At 38.5% G+C, this 15,948-nt stretch overlaps 1 protein-coding gene across 1 annotated transcript; it reads right to left on the minus strand.

Moving 5' to 3' along the window:
• Positions 1-116: 116 nt before the first annotated feature.
• LOC128226189 (periostin-like) lies at positions 117-12,612 on the minus strand. Its single transcript, XM_052936081.1, has 14 exons — positions 12,602-12,612; positions 12,306-12,376; positions 10,086-10,220; positions 9,241-9,443; positions 8,886-9,093; positions 8,493-8,594; positions 8,118-8,225; positions 7,816-7,940; positions 3,520-3,697; positions 2,449-2,657; positions 1,999-2,224; positions 1,685-1,786; positions 685-792; positions 117-484 (listed from the first exon to the last, which is right to left on the minus strand). Exons 1-14 carry the CDS (start codon positions 12,610-12,612, stop codon positions 375-377), a joined length of 1,896 nt encoding a protein of 631 aa, XP_052792041.1. The 3' UTR covers positions 117-374.
• Positions 12,613-15,948: the final 3,336 nt, after the last annotated feature.

Here is a 15,948-nt window from a genome sequence, read left to right on the forward strand (position 1 = left end):
GTCGAATATGCATGAAGAATGTTATGATATGATCCGGTATCTTTTTCGAAATTTACCATTTCAAAGCAAGTGTACTTCATATATATAAATGACAACGTTGTTTTTCTTTCATGATCTATTCACGATACATTGTATTCATCCAAATTTTATCATGCATATTTGTATTTCTCATAACTATTATTACTATATATTTTTTAACTTGAGCATGTTTGTTGTATTCAGAAAGAACCCATAGTATCCATGTATTGTTTTTAAGGATTGTCACAATTTGTAAACTAGGAAAGAACAGCCCTCTAATTTAACTCCCGAAATTGATAAAAAAAACATATGGCTTCTACAGCTCGTGAAAGAGCTTGGACTCCAGTTTTATCAAGTTAAGGCTGGGCCAGATCTGCCGGGAAAAGGACGTCATCAATGGCGTGGATGACGCCATTTGACGCGAAAATGTTCGCGTCCACCACATTCGCCTGATTCACTGACACCGCTGAAATAATTAGATGGAGAAAAAACATCATAGTAGTTCTTATATTTGGGACATAACAATTATACGACAATTATGATTATGAAACATTTGACAACTTCACATAAACCATAAAACAGAAACGTTGCTTATTATTACATTTTTTTCACGCGTGTTATTTAGATCGATGTATGTGTGGAAGAAGTTGGACGGAACACACTTACTTGGTGATAAAGCAACATTAATTGGCGTATTGTGAAGCGTGTACAAAGGTCCATCTTTTAATTGGCTTGCCCAAATCTCTCCAGGGACCACGTGGTATTTTAGGACTTCTAAAACCAAACACCACAAACAGTTACTTCTTACAGTTTGGATAAAAAAAATCATGTTTTAAAAATGCATACAAGTCATTATATGTGAAATGAATAATATGTTAAAAACCTTAATATTAATCAAAATTGTTTTGACATCGTATTAATTCATATGGAACACTTACATAAGTCATGTTGCAGCATATGTTTAATTGTCAAAAAATGGCGACATAATGATGTTTCGTTTCTTATAATCTGACTTCATTTTAACTACTGGCTAATAGTACAATTCTCACAAATATATTGCAAAAAAAAGAAGTCACTAAGGTTAAGAATGAGACCTTTGCTGAAACGGACCACAAAACATTTTGTCGAGCAATGGGCTTTGATCACTATCCAATCCAGCTTTGGACATTTTGTCAAGCACTGGGCTTTGATCGCTCTCCGGTCCAGCTCATGACATTTTGTCGAGCAATGGGCTTTGATCATTTCCAGTCCAGCTCAGGACATTTTATCGAGCAATGGGCTTTGATCGCTCTTCGGTCTAGCTCTGGACATTTTGTCGAGCAATGGGCTTTGATCACTCTCCCCCGTCCTGCTCAGGACATTTTGTCGAGCAATGGGCTTTGATCACTCTCCCCCGTCCTGCTCAGGACATTTTGTCGAGCAATGGGCTTTGATCACTCTCCCCCGTCCTGCTCAGGACATTTTGTCGAGCAATGGGCTTTGAACACTCTCCCCCGTCCAGCTCAGGACATTTTGTCGAGCAATGGGCTTTGATCGCTATCCGGTCCAGCTATGGACATTTTGTCGAGCAATGGGCTTTACATTCCAATAAAATCTATAGAATGAGTATTATTATACACAAAGTTAAAGAAACAAACAAACGGCAAAATTGCAATGAAGGTTTTACCCCTGAAAACATTCGGAGCATTTGGACGAGTCGGGTCCAAGATGGAATCCTTGTGCTTGGCAAAAGCCGCATCGGTTGGCGCGAACACTGTATAAGTTCCGGCTATAAACAGTAAAGTGACATCATGTGATTAAGAATAACTATGTAATTGTACATAACAAGTAAACACTGAACGCCATGCAAAATGTAAACGCATGTTTGGTGTCATGAATAATAATAATTTGCTTATATGATCTATATACAATAAAACAATTCAAACCGTTTCTAACAAGTACTGAGTGGTAAATACATCAGAGTAATTTAACATATCTTACTCTCCAAGATATCGGTCAGGTTAGCGAAGAACAATGATAGGAATATGTCCTTGAATCTCGTATCGTCCATCAGGAATACTTGTATAATGTTGATACTATTTGGAGCAACGTTAACGTGCGGTGGGGGCATAAGGACTCGGTTTATCGGCTGGACCACGCCATTACTGACGATTATGTCCATATTTGAAGCCGTTGTATTTGCAGCGCCGTTGTTCACAGATAAAATCTTGAAAAAATGTGCAATATGTATATGGATTGCGACGAAATAAATTAAATGATAAAACGATAACTATACATCACGATACAGATACATCTAAATGTCAAATTCTAAACTACATTGGTTTTAGTGTAAAATGTTTAAATAACGCCGCATGCAATGCACAAATAAATAGAACCGTTATGGGCCCAAAGTGTGGCCCAAAAAAGATTGTTTTGTTTTTCAATAATTACATCGTTAACAACTCCAAGAAGAACATCCTCCCCCAGGTAAGTCGTTTTATTTTCGGGTTTCTGAATGGCGCTCTTGAGAACAAAGCCGGGGACAAGGTGGTAATAGAGCAAACGGCGCAGCTGAGAGTTGGATAGGGAATTCAGTGTATCTTGTCCCAGGAGGGCGAATGCAATATCAGTCGGAGCCAAAATGGTAATTGCTCCTCCGTCTAAAAAAAATAATAATAATAATCAACAATGATATAACTAAAGGATTTAAAACATTTACGTTATAAGTATCCTGGAATTTGTGCTTTCTTCAACTTTTGAGTAGATAGTAAAGTATTGGAACATTTTTTACATTGTCAAATATAGATGAAGATAAGGTTCGAGAAGATATTCAATTAGGGTAAAAGGGCAAAATGTTGAAAAGCAAATCTTAATTATATTGATTATAAAAAAGGAAAAAACATATTTTTGATCGGGTTTTTTGGTGAAAAATTAAAGGAGTGTGTTTTAATTCCTTTCGCTCACCGGCTCCAATTATGTTTCGCAAAAATCTGTTGAACAAAAAATAAGTTGAAGTGTCCTAGAAGCATATAATACAACACATATGAACTGATGCTATCGGCGTATAATCCATTTTTATGGACTTATTTTTTCGATGAATATTACTAAATACGATCCAGGACACGGTATACACAGACTATAATGCACCAGTCCTTTGTAACCACGGCCATCCCAGGTCATAGGAATAGCGGGGACTTTGACGTTCGGTCAGGCAAGCCCGGGTAAGATCTCCGTCCTGCGGGGGTAAACTATTGATAAAATCCCCGCCAAATGCCCCCGCACCCCGGGATACCTAGGTAAGGCCCATTCCCCGGTAGTTTTGGCTCGTAGACAAAAAAAACGCATTTACCCGGCACTGCGGTGCCACCTGCAAGTAAAAACACGGCCCATTTCCCCGGCTTTTCCCGGGCATACCCCCGGACCTGGGGGCCGTGCATAAATGTATAATATAGTAACTGCCACCTATGGTCCCAGTGGCTAGACACACCAGAAAGAAAGATATCAAAGGAAGAAAATATTTACCTTGTGGTTTAGTGAGCAAATCTGTCATATTAACTTGCTGAATCAGGTTTCTGAGAAAAATGAATCCATCTGATGTTTGAATATATTCTGCGATTGGCTTATCTTCGTAACAATTAACACTCGATGCTAGAAGCACCAGACAAAACACATACAATTGCATTTTGTATAAATGCTTATACTGTTACAGTTGAGGGAAGAATAACGCGAATCTAAAATTTTAAATTCTACAGTCGCGAAGATTTGTTATCAGAAGGTCATATATATTTATATTGATGCGGTCGTTTGCCCAAAATGTTAAACAGGTTGTACAAACAATACTTTCAGAGCTAGACCCATTTCAGAAAGCTTGATGCATTATTTATCTCTATTCCACGACATCCGACCTTATATTAAAGGGTGCTCTTCAAATATCTTCGAGTGGGTATGGAGACCACAGCACGATTTACCTATCTCCTGGCTTTATTGAAATCCGTCTGTGCGCTTAATTAATGTCATAAATTTCGGTTACTTTATATATAAAGATGCACAAATGCATTACTAAATTTCTCCTGGCAACAATAACCTCACACATAAGTATTTACTATACTGGACTAGAATTTATTTCCTTTCATCAATTTTTCAAAAGCGAAAAGTGCATATAGGTAATATTAAATGTTGTTTCTTCTTGCTTTATTTTCATAAGCCAGCATTACAAGCCGGGTCCAGCCCGTCTACCAACTTAATTGTTTAGATGAAAAAATCTGAGTGTAGGCGCGATTTTCTCTTAGCCACTGTACTTGTGCATGAACCACAAAATTACCAAATTAGTTAAATAAATGAATACAACTTGATGATTCTAAATAATTAAATCATAATTCATCGGGTGATCCCATTATTGGACAAGTTCATTGAACCTGTTTACAATAATTATATCAGAATAAGTTCGATCTCTTTAAAAGTTAAAAAAACTTATGAAGTTAGACCACATGTAAGGAACATGTGAGGTCAGGTAACAGCCACAATAATGAAACCACGTGATGTAAATCGTATTTAGGTACTTGTGTACTGAATAGTGAATAGTATGAACCGAAGAACACCAATCATGGTATAGGACTGTACATATAAGGTTTTGCGTAACATATTCTACTCATTTGTATGATGTTACGTACCATTCAAACATTCATTTAAAGCTGCACTTTCACATATTGAAAGTTTTGACATTTTTTTTATTTTTTGTCTTGGAACGAGCCAATTTATTCGAAAATGCATGGAAACCAGTGATCTAAGACTGCTGATGAAAATTTAGATCGCAGATTTTCATATTTAAGTCCAAAAATTAATGTTACCGTTAGTAACGGTTTAAGACATAAAACATTAATTTTCGAAAAGAAATATGAAAATCTGCGATAGGATCTTTTGTCAGCAGTCAAATATTACTAGTTTGCAGATAGTTACACACACAAAAATGGCTCATTCCAAGACAAAAAATAAAAAATTCTCAAAATGGTAAATCTGTGAGAGTGCAGCTGAGAATTGCCTAAAAGTTGAATGTACGTGAAGTTAGCGGCCTAGGCCGCAAGGCCGCTAGGCCGCTAACTTCACGTACATAAAAGTTGACTAATTTATAAACATTTACTTTGTGTTGTTTGCTGAAAGTTCATAAGTTACTTATTGAGTTTGTTCAGTTGATAGAATAGTTTCTGCGCCCACACATACCAAATTATTGAAATTACACATGAGCTCTGAGTTCAGTTAAAGAATTGCTCACGTAAGCACCTGTGATACCCTTGTTATGTATTCCTGTTGTGTCGCAGTGTGTTCACTGCAGGCGGGGAAACGACTCGTAAACGTTGGCATTCGGAGCTCCTCGGCCATTTTTATCGAAAACAACCTCGGATGTAAGCCGGTACATCAGTTGAAGTAGTTCGTATTTTTTTTAATTATATCATTAGTTAAACGTAGTGTTTTAGAGTTGTATTTATTGATCTACGTTTAAATTGATTGCCAGTGAAGTGCATTATTGCTGATATAATTAAGATTCCCAAGAGTAAAGTCATAAATTTAACTGCTAAATAAAATTACTACGCGATATACTTGGAGCGGACTTGTATTGAATTGCATGCACTACGATATAACAGGGTACCCTTTTCTGTAGATCGATATAACCAAGCTCATTATACCACATACAACGATATATGAATAAGAGTAAGTGATGCCTTCCAGGAACGGACAGTGAAATCGCACAAGACCAATAGAGGTTAAAGGGAATCTAACGTAGAGTGGCCAATAGCAATTGTTTCTGGTAGAAACTTGTACATGCTTGTGTTGCAAATCTTTTATAGTATAAAACTAAATAACATGCATTCTCTGTTAGCAATCGCCGTAAGAACGAACCTAAGACTTTTAATGTGATGATAAACTTTTGAAAAAACACACACTGTGAGTGAGTCTTTTTTACAAAATCAGAATTTGTGGATAGTGACATACAACTGTTTGGAAAAAAAACTGCAAAACGTGCTTTTCATTCAGTTAAGCAAATCATGTACACAATACACATGCGTACAATTGATAGGGACGTATCAAACCGCCTATTATTTAACAGTCCAAACAGGTTAAACGGGTTTAAAGTAAGTAAGGTGGCACACAATGCGCATTTTCTCATAGAAGGTGTTTGTCAATATTCAAAAGAAAATTAATTCTACCAAGAGCATAAAATACACACAAATGATCAACATATTATATGATATAACGCACTCAAGTTCAAAAAGGGTAAAAACAAGGGCAAATGAGTTAATATTGAGATTAAGAAATAACTTGAGTATTTTCGCGATAATGGGGCGACGTTTGACTATTTATTTGTTTGTATTTATTTATTTATTTTTAGGGGGGATGTAATGGAGGCTTGACCGGCAGGGAAAATATAGTCTCTATAAAATTGTGCTGTGACACGACTGTGCTCGGATACATGTACTCGGGCTACAGTCCCGTCGCTGTCAAAAACTAGAGCGAACATGACCCGGCTGACCCTCCTCCTGCGCCTCAAAAAATCACAAAAAGCTCATTATTTTCAACCATACACATTTATTTTCCTTGCCTGTCGGCTAAAAATAAAGCCAATTTTCAGCACCCATGATAATCCCTCTTTACGAGCGAGTGTCATTGGCTTTTAATATATTCATTTTCAACAGAACTTGCCTCAACAAGTACAGTATCAACAGTGTGCTAACCATGTGTATTTTGTTCCATTAAGATCAAATACACCACTGCCTGAAGTAGGTAACCCTTATATGACTCTTTTTTATCTTTTATACTGTATGTCGGGCATATTGTTCATAATAAGCTCTTTGCTTTTCTCGAAAATGTTCACCTGATTCAGCCAAATTCAGTATGAAATGGTATGTTGCCTCTTAAATCCCAGTAAAATATCTGTACAAGTGGAAGACGTGTATACTTAATAATTCCAGTGGTATGCGTTACATGTATGTGCACAAGGAGGCCGTGATGCGTCTACATGTACTTACAAGACGCTCCTGGTAGAGTATATTTTAGTCGAAAATTAATTTTTTATATACATGTTTATACGGTGACAAAATGTTGAAATACGTATGATTTATTTCTCTTGCAAGTGGTAGGCTGTGTTATTATTCAATTGCGATTCGTTTTCTATTGATAATTTCCATTATCTTTGAGAAATGAAAATCAATAGCAAAAACATGCTGAACCATTTTCTTTGTTGCGGTAAAAGAGGTTGTTTATTTCTCTTCAAATTCTGAAAGATTAAGATCGCATAGTAATTTATTTTAGCAGTTAAACCATATGACTTCACTCTTGGGTATCTTAATTATGTTTGCAATACTACACATCACTGGCAATCAATTAAAACTTCGATCAGTAAATACAAGCTAAAACATTACATGTAATTAATGTTATAAATAAAACAATTACGGACTGCTTCTACTGATGAATCGGCATGCATCCGAGGTTTTTTTCGATGAAAATGGCCAAGATGTTCCGAATGTATCAATCAATGAAGATAAAATAGTTGGGGTTTCTGTCACAGTGAAAAGTACGCGTTGTCTAACTGGTTTCTTGCCCTCATCCTCGCACATATCCCAGACGCAAAACAAACACATAGTGACGAAATACGCTCCTTTCTTTCGCATTTTATTCACTTGAAGTTATATACAGTTCATTTTAGTCACAGTTAAAAAGGATTGTTCTACAACTAAAACAAACAGACAGTCAAAGTTAGGGACGTTAATGTTACATGTATGTCTATGCAACATGTTAACGTAGTTTTCCTATTATAAGGGTTTATTTCTTGCCCTGGGCAATCTGGTTGATGTCTGGTGGGATCAAGACTTTGTCAATGGCGTGGATGACACCGTTAGTGGCAAGAATGTCCGCATCGATCACATTGGCAGTGTTAACCATCACGCCGCCTGTAAATAATGGACAATAAAGGGGAACCGTGTAGTAAGAAGGAAAACGGCAATAAGGAGTATGGGTTGAATGAAATGTATTGATTTTACAAAATGTAAATAAATAAATAAAGTATTTTCAATGATATCCAATAAAAGATTACTGTCTCTTTTTTCTGTATCATCACACAATCTAACCTGACGAGATGGTGACGTTGACGGATGGCCCGTGAAACGTGTACATAGAGCCGTTTATCAGTTGAGCGGCTCGCCTTCCACCCGGTACAAGATGATACTTCATCACCGCTGTAAAGATAAATAGCCGCTTAAGGGAGTATCCTATAGGAAGGAATTAATGGTTGTCCGGTTAGCGCACTCGCTTCTCACCAAGGCGACCCTGATTCGATTCCCGGCCTGGACGCATGTGAGTTTGGTTAGTGGTCACCAAACCGGACAAGTGGGTTTTCTCCGTGAACTCCGGTTTCCCTCGCAACCCAAGACCACACTCTCGCGTTATTCAAAAATAAGACATATATATCTGTTTTATATATATCAGTAAAATCAACAACATACCCTGGTAAATTTTGAGAGCGTTGGGAGAGGTTGGATCAAGTAAGTTGTCCTTGTAGACGGCAAAGGCGGCATCCACAGGGGCGAACAAGGTCCAATCACCGCCTGGAACATCATAACTCTGTTATCGACACAGGTAACGTCTTCATTTGATGGATCATTTTTTTACTACCTTAAACATGTATGTTATTAATAAAGCTTATTTAACAGTAAATTAATATAAAATTAACAGTGACAAAATACATCTAATAACGTAAAGCCTTATTTTTCCGTTTCTGAAATCCAGGCGTGCTCACTGCAGAAAACAACAACATGTTGTGTAGCAAACAATGAAAATAAAATAAACTTAAACAATATGTAAGGTTTAAATTACCACGATAGAAATACAAAGCTTACTTAACAAGACCGGTTCCAGTTCTGCAATGAACAATGTAAGGAACAGGTCCTTAAACCTTGCATCATCTCTCAGCAGAATCTGAGCAATATTTTCGGAAGGTAACTGTGGAGGTATGAGGACTGTGTCTATTGGATGGACCACGCCGTTGTTGCAAATTATGTCGCCGTTGTTCGTGTTGACATGAGACACGTTGTTCAGCAAGAGGCCCTTGAACAAAAATATAAACATTAGACAGTGTGTATGAATTAAGATGACAACGTAGGCGCATTGTTAATGGGAAACAAAAGCATTTCAAATCGGAAATTTGGATAAGCCCATTTAGCTAATGAGAGAATGGAAAGTAGTTGAATATACCCCAGATACAGGAACAATATTGACAGATTGTCCGTCCAGTGTAATTTTGCTGACAGGAGCTCTGATCATGGGCAGAATGAGGTACTCCTGGACCACGTGGTACTTGAGAACAATACCCAGCTGGACATCGCTTAACGAGCTTAACGTGGCATTCCCCAGCTTTCTGAACGCCGCATCAGTTGGAGCAAACACTGTAAATGGACCTGAAAGAAAAGTTGAGTGATGTTAAGAACTTGTTACCAAAACCTCCATGTCACAAAATTAACAGCAACACATGTTTTAATTAAGGAAAATAAGAATTTCTTTTGTTACACAAGCTAAGCTTAATATTTTTTATTGTCTCCGAAACATGCTCTTCCTTGTTATGCCGTGTTTTGGTGGGTAAAGAGATTTGTTATTGACAACTCTCGATTTGGCTAGTTATTAGTGACAAAATCAGTTGGAAGGTAACACTTGACTAGTTCGGGATCGTGCAATGGAACGTATTATTAAATTCGGTAGTTTTGAAGTTATCAGAATTGTCCTTGAATTGATGATGATGATGATGATGATGATGATGATGATGATGGTGGTGGTGGTGGTGGTGATGGTGGTGGTGATGGTGGTGGTGGTGGTGATTTTATTGTTGTTGTTGTTGATGATGATGATGATGATGATGATGATGATGATGATGATGATGATGATGACCAAAACCCGTCGCTATCAACATACGGCGTAACAATGCTCTTTCAGCTTGAAGTTTTGCTGGCCATACACATTATAATTAAGTGAAAACATAGTTGAGCGCATAACGGTATAATACAGTTAAATAGTGTATACAATAAATAGAAAATGATGCGCTGTACCTGTTCCAGACAGAGCAGTATCCAACTTCTGAGAGCTCAAGGCATTGTATAGTTGTGTGTAACCGTTATCTCTCAAATACTCCGCGACCGTCTTGTCTTCGAACCCCAGGGCCGGGGTGAAAACACACAAAATACCTACGAATAGTCTCAACATGGTCAGGTGGTGTTCTTTAAGAAATGAAGTCGAAACTATCTGATTAACTGAGCAAACGATCATAGCATGTATACAAGTACTTAAACGTTAAGTAGCAGGCCTTGATAAGGCGTTCCTTTGGTCCAAATCTAAGCAGTCGTTTATCAAATAGTAAATATTAACCTAGGTCAACACTATTATATATAACAAACTGCCCCTTAGGGAATGGAAAATGTGTGTATAAATGGGAACGCCAGTGCAGATGTACTTTGGGATAAAAATGACATTCATGACTTAAGATGTATCTTTTCCATAAATACATGTGAACACGTCCTACTTTCAGTTAAGATCGTGTCTTGTAATTCAACAGTAGTCAACACAGAGTTAAAAGTGGGCTCTGCTCCTTAAACAGTCTGCTTATCAACGTTTCTTTATCATGAAATCGACACCAAGCCCTCTGGAGTGTTATGGTGAACTTGTGCACGGTTTTGACCCTTTAGTTGTCTCTTATCGCCTTCTAAGTCTCTGTAATAGCCGCATTAAGACAATCTTCTTCATATTTTGTTCTCTAGTCGATTGTGAAAATGTCAATCCGGACAATATTTTTCCTTTGTGGGCTCGGGCTTACATTTGGCCTCGAGGATAAAACTATTGCCCAGTGGCTCGAGACCAATGGATTCACAACTCTAGTATCAGCGTTAAAAAGTGCCAACCTGTACGACACACTCAACAGTACAAGTAGGTATAGGTGATATTTATGTTGAATGTTTTTGGCGTGTGTGCTGTTCCCTTGTGTGTGTGTGTGTGTGTGTGTGTGTGTGTGTGGTGGCGTGTGTGCTGTTCCCTTGTGTGTGCGCGTGTTCCCTTGTGTGTGCTGTTCCCTTGTGTGTGCGTGTGTTGGCGTATGTGCTGTTCCCTTGTATGTGCGTGTGTTGGCGTGTGTGCTGTTCCCTCGTGCGTGTGTGCGTGTGTGCGTGTGTGTGTGTGTGTGTGTGCGTGTGCGTGCGTGCGTGCGTGCGTGCGTGCGTGTGTGTGTTGGCGTGTGTTCTGTTCCCTTTGTGTGCGTTTGTCGGCGTGTGTGCTGTTCCCTTGTGTTGGCGTGTGTTGGCGGGTGTGCTGTTCTCTCGTGTGTGCGTGTGTTGGCGTGTGTGCTGTTCCCTCGTGTGTGTGCGTGGGTCGGGGTATGTGATGTTCCCGTTTGTGTGCGTTTGTCGGCGTGTGTGTTGTTCGCTTGTGTGTACGTGTGTTGGCGTGTGTTCTGTTCCCTTGTGTTTGCGTGTGTTGGCGGGTGTGCTGTTCCCTCTTGTGTGTGTGTGTGTGTTGGCGTGCCTCGTGTGTGTGCGTGGGTCGGGGTATGTGATGTTCCCGTTTGTGTGCGTTTGTCGGCGTGTGTGCTGTTTCCTTGTGTGTACGTGTGTTGGCGTGTGTTCTGTTCCCTTGTGTTGGCGTGTGTTGGCGTGTGTGCTGTTCCCTCGTGTGTGTGCGTGGGTCGGGGTATGTGATGTTCCCGTTTGTGTGCGTTTGTCGGCGTGTGTGCTGTTTCCTTGTGTGTACGTGTGTTGGCGTGTGTTCTGTTCCCTTGTGTTTGCGTGTGTTGGCGGGTGTGCTGTTCCCTCTTGTGTGTGTGTGTGTGTTGGCGTGCCTCGTATGTGTGCGTGGGTCGGGGTATGTGATGTTCCCGTTTGTGTGCGTTTGTCGGCGTGTGTTCTGTTCCCTTTGTGTGCGTGTGTTGGCGTGTGTTCTGTTCCCTTGTGTTGGCGTGTGTTGGCGGGTGTGCTGTTCTCTCGTGTGTGCGTGTGTTGGCGTGTGTGCTGTTCCCTCGTGTGTGTGCGTGGGTCGGGGTATGTGATGTTCCCGTTTGTGTGCGTTTGTCGGCGTGTGTGCTGTTTCCTTGTGTGTGCGTGTGTCGTTGGTGTGTTCTTCCCTTAGTAAGGTGTGTGCGGGTGTCGGCGTGTGTGTTCTTCCCTTAGTTAGGTGCGTGTATGTGCGCGTGTGCATGTGCGTGTGCATGTGCGTGTGCTTGCGTGTGCGTGTGTGCGTGTGTGTGTGTGTGTGTCTTATATAAATATTTTATTTTAACTACTTACCATTTTTAGCAAATCCACAGCCGTTTACCGTGTTTGCGCCAACGGACCAAGCGTTCCAGAATGTGCCCAATCTGAGTCAGATCACGAGTGATCCCCGGAAGTTGGAGGCCGTCCTCAAGTACCATGTGGTCCAGGGATATCAAATATCCCTTCTCCTTACTGATGGTGCACAAGAGGCCACACTCAATGGACAAACTGTTTCAATTTCAAAGACTGGCACGGTATGTTGTAGCGCGTGTGTTACAGTAGAAAAAAAGGAATTTTAATAAAGTTGGATATTGTTCTTTATTCCATACAATAGCCACATATTTCTTTAAACCAAGGTATTAAAATATTGATAATTTTATTAAAATAAAATGTTTATAGGAATATGTTGGATTTACATCATTCGATATTTTTTTTTATTTATTTAAGTCGGGTATATGTTAAAGCTGCACTCTCACAGATATACCGTTTTTACAACTTTTTTTATTGTTTGTCTTGAAAAAAAAAAAAATGTTGCGTAAATATCTGCAAAACAATGATAAAAGATTGCTGGCAAAAAATCAGATCGCAGATTTTCATATTTCTGTTCGAAAATTAATGTTTTATGGCTAAAACCGTTACTAACAGTTTAAGAAAATGCATAAAACATCATTTCTTGATCTAAAATATAAAAATCTGCGAACTATTTTTTGTCAGCAGTCTTATATAACTGGTTTCCATGGATTTTCGCAAAAATTGGCTCATTCCAAGATAAAAAATAAAAAAAGTTGTCAAAACGTTAAATCTGTGAGAATGCAGCTTACACAAGAAACATTAGCTCAATGTGCTATTTTCCGACATAAATAACAAACATACATAACATATCAAAAACATAACAATGAGCTTGTGACCTGGAAACAAAAGCATATAGTTTAATAGGGGGACAAATATTGGAACAAGTATTTACATGAGTCGTTCCTTATTACATTCATACATATAATTTCAAACTACAAGATGGATTAGAGCATTGAAAACAGTGAAAACATCAACAAGTTATTTGAAAACAGATGCAAAAAGTTATACATATTATTGCATAGCAAGAACTATTACTAACTTTAACTTTAGATCGATTCGCCTTAAATGGTTTGTGTAAGAAAAAAGTGTTCATAAAAGTATGTTCAATAACCAAATATCAACAAAGTTTACAAAAATTGCAACTAACTGAAAAAAATGAGAGAGTCTCATAAAGCAACTGTGCACCAGATGATCAATTTGCAAGAAAAAAAGAAAATTGTCGAAAACTGACATAAACTTGGTATTAATGTGTTCAAAGCATTGAAACTTTCTAACTGATGTAACACATAGTTTACAATTTATTTAAGTTTAGCAGTTATTTCGTATTTTTCCATTAAAAAAGATTACTGGGTATGTCTACCTTGTAGAATTTATTCCTTATGCGTGATTGGCAAGTCGATGTTATCACGTGATATTACCGAGTTAGTTAGCTTAATTATGTTACCCGATTAGAGTAAGCCGTCGTATCTCAGTGGATACGACGCTGGATTGCAATTTTGGCGACACGGGTTCGAACCCGGTCTCCGACACATTTTTTTTACAATTTGGTACTCTTTTTTTTACAATTATGATATCAAAGCGTAACACATTCTATTAAATAATTGTTCTGAGATTCGTTTTTTCGGTGCCAATCTGGTGTACAGTCCCTTTAAAACCAATAAGGAACGAACTTCCGGTTAACATTTGAATCCAAAAAAATGTATTGGAGAATGATATTTTGTACTGCGTTAGTAATATTCAAAATCCGTCTCGTTAAAAAAATGGGCCTGAGATTGAAATAGATTGTGGTAAAAAAACAACAATCGAGATATATTTCCTTGTTGTATGTTGTAGGCCATCAAAGTTAACACCGCAACCGTGACCCGGGCTGACGTCATTCTGAAAAACGGGATTGTGCACGTGATCGACCAAGTTCTCGTGCCCAACCTCTCAAACCTGGAAAACATCGGCGAGATTCTACTCAAGGACCAGTCTCGTCTATCCACCCTGAATCTTCTACTTACCCTTACAGACTTACAGCACATTTTCTTTAGTATGCGTACACAATATATTCTAAGTTACTCTATTTCCTTTTGTTACTTTTTTTTTCTTAACAGATTACAATTTTTCAAAACGAAAACCTTCACGCGCATATTACGTATGAACTTGTAAATAGAACGTGCGCAGCATGACGTTCTTGTATTACTTTGTTAGGACAGGCCTCTGAATCATTGTTTGTCACTAAAATGTTGACAAAAACATCATTTTGGGTACAATTATAATAGAAAAACAACACATCTGAAGATATTTAGTGTCTTTGATATACCTAGCGGTCGACAGTCTAAAAACCGGACCCTTTACAATTAAGGGGCACCAGACCCGGTCTGTGTCAGGGAAACATAGTGGGCAACCAATACAGTCATGTTACCTTACGAAGTAGAGCCAGGATGTGGGGAGAAAGGCACGCAGTTGAGGATTGAGAGGTGGGGGAAAACAGTTTACAATTTTGTGCATTTCAGACAACTCTCAGAGCCTGACGCTGTTCGCGCCAACGGACGCTGCGTTTGCCGCCATCTCCAGTCAGCTGCCAGACCTTCCGGCCGGACTCGACACTTACAGACGTGAGTTCACCGTTTTTATAGTCCTACAAAGTATTATTCAGCAATTAAAAATGAATCACTTTTAAGTAGAAAAAGTAGGCTCCACAAAACAAAATCTTTCCTCCTAAAATACATTTTCACTGAATGTATCCAATACTCCATTATTTGACTGCGGGGTGCCTGTGGTGGCGCCATAGTAACACATCTGTTTCTGATTATTATACTGCAAAATAAATGATCTAACTAAGCCGTAGTTATTGTGGCTGGTAGTTTTGTTGTATTTTCAACTGAATTCGGACGTAAAACTGGCACTATTCGCAGTATAACAAGAAATATTCATGTACTATTTCGGTATATTCTAACATGTCATATTTTACACACAAAGACCTTTTAAATGATAGCAACTTTTGTCGGGGCCACCGTCCATCCAAAAGTGAAATTCTTAAACATTATCCACGATATCTCAATATATCTCAATATAACAACCGGCTAATTGTACACCGGAACACTTTAAACTAAGCAGAAACGATTCCAGGCTTTGATTGAAAAAAAACTAGAGTGTACAACGTGCCTATGTTTTCGACAAGTGTTTCATATGTTGAAATTTAGTGAATGGTTCAAGGTCTAGTGTATAGACATTTGACTGTCAACCCGAGGGTTAAAAGTTTGATCACCACTAATAGTGTTCCGGGAAGGACGTTAAACTGAGGTGGCAGTGCTTAAGATTGGCGTGCGTTCAAGAAACAGAGTAATTAAAACAGGGTTACATTTTCTCTGTGCAATTTACCAAACAAACTTAACTGGTACATTTACCGCGGCCCATAAGAAGTCCATTGAAATGCCAATGACATCGTAATAAAACAAGATCATACAATTAACATACACTCTGGTGTTAAAGCTGCACTCTCACAGATTGAACGCTTTGACAACTTTTTTATTTTTTGTCTTGAATCGAGCCAATTTCTGCGAAAATCCATGGAAACAAGTTATATAAGACTGCTGTTAAAACAATCAGATCGCAGATT

This window comes from Mya arenaria, chromosome 3 (assembly GCF_026914265.1).
Source record: "Mya arenaria isolate MELC-2E11 chromosome 3, ASM2691426v1".
Classification (NCBI taxonomy): Eukaryota; Metazoa; Mollusca; class Bivalvia; order Myida; family Myidae; genus Mya; species Mya arenaria.